The 11,638-nt window shown below is 37.4% G+C and overlaps 1 protein-coding gene across 1 annotated transcript; it reads left to right on the top strand.

The window, feature by feature from the left end:
* The first annotated feature begins 9,105 nt into the window (after window positions 1–9,105).
* Window positions 9,106–11,638, top strand: LOC122319297 (probable mannitol dehydrogenase). The gene is made up of 6 exons (XM_043137293.1): window positions 9,106–9,335; window positions 9,965–10,078; window positions 10,208–10,721; window positions 10,817–10,970; window positions 11,074–11,347; window positions 11,479–11,638. Exons 1-5 carry the CDS (start codon window positions 9,238–9,240, stop codon window positions 11,280–11,282), a joined length of 1,089 nt encoding a protein of 362 aa, XP_042993227.1. The 5' UTR covers window positions 9,106–9,237; the 3' UTR covers window positions 11,283–11,347; window positions 11,479–11,638.

Below are 11,638 nucleotides of genomic sequence, written 5' to 3'. Positions count from 1 at the left end.
AGAGGCTCGATCGATCATTCTTGAAAATAGAGGAATATTAACTTCTATGTCAAAACGGAGGCATGGAATCGTCTAGGGTAAGGAAAGTTGGAAACGTAGGACCTAGCATCCCAAAGGGAGACAATATTCAAGTGGAGAGAAGGCCATGCGCTCACTAGGGTTTAAGATTGTGGGATAATTTCTTCTGTGAAATGGGTAGAGCCAAGAATGGATCTAGAGAAGGCAAATGTGGGGAAATGGGATTCGAAAAATCAGCCAAAAGCTCATGTGGGAGGAGTTCAAGCCGCGAGAGAACACTAGGAAAGGTGGAGTTTGGAGGGTTTGAAAATGGGGTCTGTTTCAGCAATGGTTGAAGTGCAAAAGGGCTCGCACGTCGAAGTGGGAGAACATGGGGGAAAAAAATTGGGGGGAAATTAAAGGCATTCTGTGCCTTTGGCACCCCATCGCCGCTTCAATTGCAACAAAAATCACAACAATGAAAACAATTTTTTGACCGTGCAACGCACAAAATCATCATAATAACACATTACAATTTGGTTCCTCAACTCATCTAATCTAATTATTATAACTTTTTCAAATTGCAACACAAAATATAATAAACAATTCAACTTTTTCAAATCTCAAGATAATAATAATATTAAAAAATAATATTCTAACAATATTTTATTCAACTTTTAACTTTCATCTAATCTCAACTCAACTCAACATCCAAACGCAGCATAAATCGCGACAAAATATGGTTTAATATAAACCCAAATTGCAAGAGCACATGCGATTTAGTTAGCAGGAAATGTTTTTGTCGCAATAAGTCAAAAAATTGCTACAAAACAAGACTTGATTTCAAAAGTCAGCAGTGTACACAAAAATGCTGGGATTGATGAGTTATTGTGGCAATTTTATTTTCAACAATATTAAAATCACTGCAAAAGACCCTTTTTGCTTGTAGTGAACCCAATATAAAATATCCAAAATCCAAAAAAAAAACATTGTCTCATTCAGTTAAATCCTTAGCGTAATAGTCTCATTCAGTTAAAGAACAGCACAATGAATTGTTAGGATGTAAGAACATTGTCATTTTATATATATATATATATATACATATATATATATATATTATCTTAAAAAAAATTGAAGTTACTAGGAGTTTTAAGCAATTGCCTCGACAAGGATATAATATAAAAGAGTTCTTCTATAGGGCCTCCTGCACCTCACACCTCCTCTCCCAATTCAAAAATTTTCCTAGCTCAGGCTCGTGTCAAGTACATGTTCTTGTGTGTTTAGCCGTGCAGGCATCCTCCTCCGTATTCTCTCTAAACCACCGATGAAAGCTTCATCGCCACCGACGAGTTCTTATTTATTCACTTTTTACAGATCGACAATGCAAGGGTTGTTGGTTTGTGTGTTGCACACTTTATGGCCGCCACCCTGGGCCTTGGCTCTCAAGCGCCGACTGGGCGGCTACACACCTTTGCTGATATGGTTGCACAATCCCCTCAGGCCTGTCCCAAGGTTGATGTTCCTTTGAGGCATTCGAAGGTGATAGATGGTGAGGTTTGCATCATTTTTTTGAGGGAGGTGATTGAACATTCGGCAATTCCTTTCAAGTTTTCTATGGTTCTAAAGTTCTTGAGACAATGCGCTTCACTGGACTCTATTCGTTCATTTATTAAGGGTCGCTGGGGGTTGGTTTCACAGCATGTTGTTTCTACCATGCATAGGCCTCGTAATGTGTTTATTTGGCTTTCAAACGATGAAGATTTTCTAAAGGCTCTCTCACGGGAAGCCCTTGATATTGACGGGATCCCTTATCGTGGGTTTCATTGGCATCCTGATTTCAATGAGGATAAGGAGCCGTCTATGGTACCGATGTGGGTGGTTCTTTCGGGGCTGCCTCCAAATTATTACCACGAGTCATTTTTAAGGAATATTACAGAATAATTCCACAAAGTGTGCTATGCGTACTGATGGGGCTTGTGTGTGTATTGAGATGGATGCTACGACGGTCCCTCTTCGTGGGATCTCGATCAGTATTCCAAATCAAGCTTCCAGTTTATATATTGAGATTGTTTATGAGACCTTGCCGGTGTACTACTATCGATGTATAGTTCAGGGCCATAATGTAAAAACGTGTCATTGGCGAGATGGTGGAAGAAAGAAGGGGGAGTTGATAGGGGAGCTGAAAGGAAAACAAGTGGTGGGATCTATGAAACAATGGGCTCTAAAGCCTGGGACTAATCTCGTGCGCATGCAGGAACCTCAGTAGGAGGTGAATCATAAGGAGGTGCATGATGTTGCAGGCTCAAGTCAAGTTGTACAGATCGATAAGGTGGCTTCAGGTTCGGAGGTGGTGGCTACGGATGCAGTAGACGAGGGAGAGGTGAATGTAGTGTTTAGTTATCAACATCATCTCTCTAGATGATGGGATGATGGTGGCCTTTGCCTTGCAGGCAAAGGGGATGGTTGCACCAATGGTTGGGGTGGTTGCACCAATGGTTGATACTGAGGTTGTGGTGGAAGGGGGAGAGGTTGAGGTGGAAGACGGCAAGGTGGAGGTAGCGTTTGGCCCAAAAAATGTTAAGTGTAGCACACCTTTGGAAGGTGTGATTATTGAAGCTTTTGAAGTGCAGGTGGTGGGAGTGAATGCTGTAGCCATGCATGTTGTTCTAGGTAACCTGTTTGGTTGATTCAAAGGATGTGGAGGTCGAGGGGGTGGTTGAGTCTGCCTCGAAAGGTTCTAAGGGAGTGCAGATGAATGACGTTTTATGCGATTTGGTGCTGGATGGGTTTTCATCTGAGCCTGAGGGTGTTCATGCAGAGCATTTAGGGAGAGATAAAGATTACCCGTCTGATAGTGATAAAAAGGAAACAAGGAAGTGGACTAGACTCCTAAGAGGTTCTACCAGGGTTCCTAGCAAGCCCTCTCAGTTGGATCTATGACCTTTACACCTTTGTTTTGGAATATACGGGGTTTACGTATGTCACAGCGAAGGCTACGTAAACTCATTATGGGGAAAAAGCTGAGTTTTCTTCTGTTAGTAGAACCTTTTGCTGATGATTCTAGGATGCTGTCATTGATGAACATGCGTCAATTTGAGAAATGTTTTTTGAATCAAAATAGTGGAGGAAAATTGTTGTTGTTTTGGGGGGGTGGTTTACAGGTTACAGTTTTGAACATAAGTGCTCAGCACATTTTCTGTGCCTCTTCATGATGGGAGGCTCTTTCTTTCAGCTATTTATGCGAAGTGTAATTACCAAGATCGTAGGGAGTTGTGGTGTTCCTTAAAGCTAGAGATCTCGTCGGATGCATCATGGTTAGGGATAGGTGATTTCAATGTCATACATCGAGATGAGGAGCGTCGTGGTGGAAGACCTCGTTTGCGGGTGGCCATGGATGACTTTATTGATGAATGTGGTTTACGAGATGTGCAGTCTTCTGGCAATCTTTTCTCGTGGTGCAATGGTCAGGAGGGATTGGCTCGTAGTTGGTCCCAGTTGGATCGGTGCTTACTGAACCTAGTTGTAGTTGAGTTGTGGTTGGATGCTTTACTACGTTATCTGCCATGCACATCCTCAGATCATGCTCCCATGTATGTTGAGTTGAAACCTGGTGGTTTTCAATATGGCCCCTCTTCCTTTAAATTTCAACATATGTGGGCGTTGCATGATGGTTTCCAGGCCTTGGTAAAGGAAGTTTGGCAACCACGATCTAATGGCTCAAGTCTGTTTCACCTCAATGGCAAGTTGAAAAGGCTAAAAGTGGCTCTGAAGGCTTGGAACCTCTGGGTGTTTGGTTGAACAGATGAGCATATTTGTAGCCTGCAGGCTCAAATTGAGAGTTAAGAAGCATGTCTCCAGGCCTAATTTTTAGAGGAGGTTGAGTTGGACCTCTTGGTTACGAAAGAGGTGCTGGCTATGTGGACTCAGAGGAAGGAGACTAGGTTGGTACAATAATCAAAAGCTAAAATGGTTGGAGAAAGGGGAAGCCTCTACCCAGTTTTTTAGGTCCTATGCAATGACTTCTAAAACAAGTGTGAATGAGATGGCACTGAGGGGTGGGTAGATTTTGAGGAATCTGGAGGAGATACATCTAGCCACAGTTAATTATTTTGGAGATTTCCATCATGCACGTCCACAACATGAATTGCAAGACTTGTCCTCTTTGGTTACTTCGGCAGTTACAGAGCAAGAAAACCAAGTGCTTTTGCAGCTCCCTTCAATCCAAGAGGTCAAAGAGGTTATGTTTTCCATCCCGATTGACAGCAGTCCGAGGCCGAATGGTTTCGAATCGGATTTCTATCGTGCATGCTAGGATACTGTTGACTCTGACGTCGTTGAGTTGGTGCAAGATGTTTTTGGGGGCCAATGTTTTATACGGCCTCTTACATAGTATTAATTCCGAAGGTGCCATCTCCTATTGGTTTTGACAAGTTTCGGCCTATTAGTCTTTGTTCGGTAATTTATAAGGTGTGCTCAAAAATTCTTGTTAGGAGGTTGTCTTCAATTTTATGTAGGTTTATTGGCCCCGAACAAGGTGCTTTCTTTCCAGGACGTAGCATCTTTAAGAATATTTCTTTGGCACAAGAGATGGTTCACCAAATCAATAAGCATGTTCGTGGAGGAAATGTGGTAATTAAAGTTGATATGGCAGAAGCTTATGATAGCATTGATTAGGATTTCTTGTTGCATGTTATGAGCTCCTTCGGTTTTCTAGTGGACTTTGTGAGCTTATTAGTCAGTGTATTAAGTTCCCTTGGTTCTCTGTGGTGATGAATGGAACTGTGAAAGGTTTCTTTCCTAGCGGTCGGGGGCTTACGTAAAGGGGATCCCCTCTCATCGTATTTATTTATTTTGGTGGAAGAGGTTTTATCTTAGTTGCTGAAAAAGGGTTTTGCTGATGGTTCTATAAAGCTTTTTAGTCATCCCCATGGTGCACCATTAATTTCTCATTTTTTGTATGCGGATGATGTTATGGTCTTTGTGAATGAAGGTCAGTCTTCCCTTAAAATGATCAAGGATATTTTTTGGACGTATGAGGCTTGGTCAGGACAGGTAGTGAGTACGGAGAAATCATCGATTTTTTTTCCTACCAATATTTCTGCTACATGACAGAGGAGTTTGCTTCATTTGATAGGCTATTCGGTTGGGTCCTTTCTCATTAGATATCTGGGCGCTCCTTTGATCTCTGGTCGATTAAAAGTGTGTCACTTCGATGGCCTGGTAGCTCACATTAGGGATCAGATGGGGTGATGGCAATGTCGCTTGCTGTCCAACGGAGCTTGGATTCTTCTACTTTGACATGTGGTGGCCAGTATGCCAGTTCATTTGCTTTCGGTTGTGCATGCACTGAAGGCTGTCTTGAGCAAGATATGTAATCTCATTAGCAACTTTTTCTGGGGGTCTTCTGGTGGTAAGTCCAAGCACAAGTGGATTAATTGGCAATGGGTGTGTAAGCCGGTTAGAGAGGGTGGCATGGGTTTACGTTGCTTGGAGGAAGTGCAGATCTCACTTTTAATGAAGTTCTTTTGGAATCTTTTGACTAGTAATTCTTTGTGGGTGCAATATTTTAAAGCAAAATATGTCAAGCATATGCATATTTCTTTGGTGGGACAACAGAGAGGTACTTGGTTTTGGAAGGGTATTCTGCACTGCCTGCCTCGGGTCCTTAGTAACTCTAAGTGGCAGATACAGGATGGGAAGCTGTTCTTTTGGCATGATAACTGGTCGAGTATTGGTCCTTTGGTTGATACAATCCTGATAGCTGGTAGTCCTAATCTCCAGGTTAAATCGGCGAAGTTTATGGCTCTTCTTTTTGGGTTGAGACATTGTAGAGAGCTCGGTATAAGGAAAGTGGAAGTTGAAATGGACTCACTTTTAGTTGTATGTTGGCTACAACAAAAGTGATGTGGGCTATGGTATCTTGAGGACTATTAGGATGAGGTTCAGGAGATTGTTTCATCGATTCAGTGTGTGGTGCGTCATGTTTTTCGAGAAGGTAATGCAGAAGCTGATCATCCAGCTCATTTGGCTACGTAGTTAGGCTCTAGGACATGGGTGCAGTTTGGAGAGCTTCCACATTGTCTCAAGGGAATCTTGAAGCTTGATCGGTTGGGGCTACCATATTTGCGATGTTAGTAGCTGGATGGTCTTGTGGTTGCTGGTTTTTTTCTTTCATTCGTTGGAATTTTGGCCTTTGGTTTGTTTGCAAGTTTTCAAGCTAGTTTATTTGTTACGGTATTCATCCACCATAAGTAAAGGGTTTAATAAAAAATAAAAGGGGTCACTCTTGGACATGTGACTCTCGTCTCTTTTTTTAAATATATATATATATATATTATCTTAAAAACCAAACCAAATCTCTTATACAAATACAGCTAAATATAATTTTCAATGTTTTTCCGAAATAATATGCTGATGAGAAATGAATTTGGTTCATAAAACTTCAATATTTTATTTCCGAAATAATATTGGACGTTACTCAAACTAGGTTTAGGGTCTCTTCCGATTAGCTATTGAGAGAATGAATGAAAATTACAAAATAAATGAGAGAGATGACTTTTTGTCAGGGAATAATTAAAGGTGTGATTAAAAAATAATAAATAAAATTAGTGGGCATCGCATTCCAAGATGGAATGCTTATCTTCAACTCTATCAAAATTGAAAAGATGGAATGGTTATCTTCAATTCTATCAAAATTTTTAATATAATATAATTTTAGATAAAGGGCATATCATCCATAATCCTTTAAATAAAGACAAAAGAAATTTCAAAAAAAAATAATAATAATAAAGACAAAAGATAAAAAATAAAATTCGAAAATTAGCAAATTATAAAGTAATAAAATAATTTTTATTTGTACCTACACATAAGGATGTCAATATGTTATACGACCCATTAACTCAACACGAATACGACACGATAATAGCGGGTTAGGGTTTAGTCTTAACTGGTTCGGGTCAAAACGGGTTGACTCGTTGAGACACGATTGCTTAACGGGTTGATAACTATGACATGTTAAGAAAGTTAAAATTATAATTATACTCTTATACTTAAAAGTAAAATTGTTAGAATTTTAATTTCAATATTTTTATTATTTAGATTGTAATTTTAGACTTGTAGTTAATTTTATAATTTTTATAAATATTGTAATTTTAACATTTATATAAAATTCTACTAACTTTAATCAACTCAAACTACTTAGTTTCGAACATATTTAATCTATTTATATAAATAGTTTGAAATATGTAGTATTGTGTCGTGTTAATCTATTTACTAATATTTACTAATGGGTTAAAATTGATTGACACGACACGACCTATTATGTTAATAAGTCGTGTTAGAATTTGAGATTTTGATACGATAAATTTAACAAATCGAATTAAGGTTGACCTATATAGTATAATATATATATTTTGATATGACACGAACAAAATTCGTTAACACGATTTGATACCCTACCTACACGTTAATTGATGATACCCTACCTACACGTTAATTGATGAAAGGATAGGAAATAAAGAGAGTGCGCAAACTGTAAAGGATAGATTCATTTTAACTGGTCATTTCGAGTGCTGTCTTTTTTGGCCTTTTGCTTCCTATAAGAGCTAGCTCCTCGATCTTGGATTCTATAAAATGACAGCCTTCGCCTCTTCCCCTTATTCCTTTTGATCTTAATCATCGCACTACAATATTTTAATGTAAATCTGTAGTTTCCGGTCTACATCGATCCCCCATATGCAATATCCGGTATTGTTTTGTGATAGTAAAACTTTTAATAAAAGGGTAAAAATAATATATAGAGAAGTAAGAGATCGAGGATGAAATAGAAAAGAAAAATAATTAAATTTTTTATTTTTAATCTAAAAAAATATTTTTCATTATAAAATAAAATGAAGAGTTTTAATAAATATTTCTTAGAAGAATAGACTCATCTAAATAAGGAGAGTTTCTTACATATTATTATTCTTAATATGTTAATATTTTTTTATTTTTTCCATTTAATGTATTTTTTAGACAATCAAAACAACCTGAACGTGCTCTTAATCTATCATATTCTATAACTAAAGTAATATGATAGATGTTCAAAATGTCATTTTAATAAACTTTCTACTGTTATAATTATAAGCTTAAATATCTTTTATATAAAGTCTATAGTTTTTTTCTTTTTATTATATTTTATTGAACTTTTTAAATTTATGACATATTTTAAGTTTGTTTAAATTTCTTTATTTACTTTTTCATTTATTATATATTATAATTTATTTTTTTTAATTTTGTCAACTGGACACAGCGGCAGCCCACGTTGCCTTTACTAATTTTATATAATTCCACAAAAAAGATAGCTAGACTTTTCTTCCAGTCCGACAAAGAAAGGAAAAGACTTAACTGACGGCCACTTGAGGAAAATAAATAAAAGGAAAAGATTCGCAGATAATGTTCATGAAATGTTAGACGTGACTCGTGACCCACCTACAAACGCGTGAATGGATAAGATTCTGTGAGTTTGTGGATGATAAAAGTACTCACCATTGGGTCCGAGTGGTTATTTTATGTTAAAAAAATAATTATATATAAAACTATTATTAATTATATTAATGACATACACTTTTATTATTTTTAGTAAATTATATCCGTGGTGATTATATGACAACTACTCACTCTCTGTGAGGATTAGAATTATTATAGTATCAAAGATTATAACAGTAAATAGACTGCTTACAAAGAATATTATTTTTCTATTTTGGTTGAAACAATTTTTGTTTGGTCAAATTCTAATGCTCTAAAATACATATATGGCACCAAGTAGTTCTGAAGTTGACACACAGTGATACGCAATTGGGAAGCCACAATCATTATCGGACTTCCACATGATCCCGCAGCCGCCCTAAACCGGACCCACATGTCTTTGACCCTTCAGGAATTAGCTCATCGAGTATGTCAGCCAAATTAAACCATTCACTCATTTCTGTATCGATGACAAAAGTAGTCAACAAGACTACAAAAGCCATTACCTCACGTATTTACCCCATTTGCTCACCCAATACGTCATCCCCACCCCAATTCAGTGCTCCCCTACTCCCCCTATATATATACATCGAACGCTTGTTTCTGGCCTCCACAATTCACATTCCCATACTCATCATAAATCTCTCCCTCATTTTTCTCTGCTTGAACTCTGACTCTATTGTCACTATTTCTTAGTTGTTTTTATAGTACGTACGTGTCTAGAAGAAGATAAAAATGGCAAAATCACCTGAGGAAGAGCATCCGGTGAAGGCCTTTGGATGGGCAGTGAGAGATTCTTCTGGCCTTCTCTCGCCTTTCAAATTCTCCAGAAGGTACCCTCAATCTCTCTCAGTCGCCACCTTAATTCCATTCTTACTTTATCAGTTTTCCCTTCCTTCTATTTTCTACTCTTAGCAATTGAAGTAAATAAATTAAGAAAAATTCTATTCATAAGCCTCATACACCACACACCATTTTTTTTATTATTTTTTTAATTTTTTTCTATTACTAAATATATAGTATATGGATGATTAATAGAAGGATTCTATTATTTTAAAAAGAATAAAACTAAATAAAATTTAAAAAATAAATTTAAAAAATAAAAAAATAAAAAATTATGTGGTGTGTGGTGTATGGGCTTATGAGTAGCAAAGCTCATAAATTAATGTTGAATAGTTTCAGATCTTCGATCATCAAGATTGAAATAGACTCCCTAATGTTCTAGAGAGAGAAGCTCTCCCTAATATCAACGGTCAGACACACTTCAAGCGTGGCGCGTGTCCTTCATTTAAATAAAAAGAAGTCTATTTCCTATAAAAAATAAAATAAAAAATAAAAATAAATAAAAAAAGAAAGAAAATTATCCTTATCCATGCATTATGATTGTCTCTCATTTGTTTTCATATATTATTTTCTCATGCTTCTAAGTTTTCAATTTGTGCTTTAAATGGTATATCTATAGAGCAACTGGAGACAAGGACGTAAGGTTCAAAGTTCTTTATTGTGGGATATGCCACACCGACCTTCACAGGATAAAAAATGAGTGGGGTACTTCCAAATACCCACTTGTTCCTGGGTAAGTTTCCATTTCATTTTAAGCAATTATGTAGCCTAAAAAAGATCAACAAGTACGTCAATAGATCTTTTGTTACACAAAGTAACTACTTCAGTATGCAATAACATTGGACTTTCATTTTAATTGTAGGCACGAAATTGTTGGGGAAGTGACAGAAGTAGGGAACGAGGTGAAGAAAGTTAAAGTGGGAGACAAAGTGGGAGTGGGAACCTTGATTGGTGCATGCCACTCCTGTGAGAATTGTAACAATGATCTTGAAGTTTATTGTCCCCAACTGATACTGACATATGATGACATTTATTACGATGGCACAATTACCTACGGAGGCTTCTCTGACACTATGGTAGCTAATGAGCACTACATCATTCGATTCCCTGAAAACTTACCACTCGATGCTGGTGCTCCCCTTCTTTGTGCTGGGATAACACTTTACAGTCCTTTGAAATATTTTGGGTTAGCAGAGCCGGGTAAACACATTGGGATTGTTGGACTAGGTGGACTTGGTCATGTGGGTGTTAAATTTGCCAAGGCTTTCGGAGCAAAAGTGACTGTAATTAGTACCTCCACCAACAAGAAGGATGAAGCTTTAGAGCATCTTGGTGCTGACTCATTCTTACATAGTCGTGACCAAGAACAAATGCATGTGAGTGTAATTAGCTAACAAAACTTTTCTCTAGTTCTCCTTTGATAGTCTAATAATATTAGAGAGCGATTGTTAAAAATATTAAATTTGTACAGGCTGCCCAGGGCACGTTTGATGGTATACTGGATACAGTATCTGCTGTGCATTCTATTCAGCCCTTAATTGATCTATTAAAGTCTCATGGAAAGCTTGTTATAGTGGGTGTTCCAGACAAGCCGCTTGAGCTACCAGTCTTTCCTCTGATAATGGGTAATTTCCTTTCAAGTCAACCACTAATTTTTCCCTTCGTTAAAACTTGGAATTCCATCTTGTTCATACATAGCTATAGAGTTAATAAGACTTGTTTTAACAGGAAGAAAAATGATTGCGGGGAGTGGCACTGGAGGATTGAAGGAAACACAAGAGATGATAGATTTTGCTGCAAAACATAACATCAAAGCAGACATTGAGGTTATTCCAATAGACTACCTTAACAAGGCAATGGAGCGTCTTGCTAAGGGTGATGTAAGATACCGATTTGTCATTGATGTTGGAAACAGCTTGGCTTCTACCAACCATTGAAGAATACCTTAATCTGCATGATCTGGTTTCCTTTTATTTGTTCCAAGAGTGTGTTTAAATGCTCCTCCCACTACAAGAAAAACAGGCAATTGCGACCAATTTATAGCAACGAAAAGAGTATTAGCAACCAATTTTGGTTGCTAATACTCTTTTCGTTGCTATAAATTGGTCGTAATTGCCTGTTTTTCTTGTAGTGTCCTTTTGCGTCTATCACTAGCTGCCAAAACGCGGCTGTCCTTCTTGCGGGATAATTAATCATTATCGAATAAGAAAGCATTCTCCTATTACTACAGTGTAAAAATTCTGGTTGTCCTTACGTGAGATTTAAATAATTACTTTTAAGTTCGTTTCCCTAA

This window comes from Carya illinoinensis, chromosome 8 (assembly GCF_018687715.1).
Source record: "Carya illinoinensis cultivar Pawnee chromosome 8, C.illinoinensisPawnee_v1, whole genome shotgun sequence".
NCBI lineage: Eukaryota > Viridiplantae > Streptophyta > Magnoliopsida > Fagales > Juglandaceae > Carya > Carya illinoinensis.
This window is presented reverse-complemented; position numbering and strand designations above follow the sequence as displayed.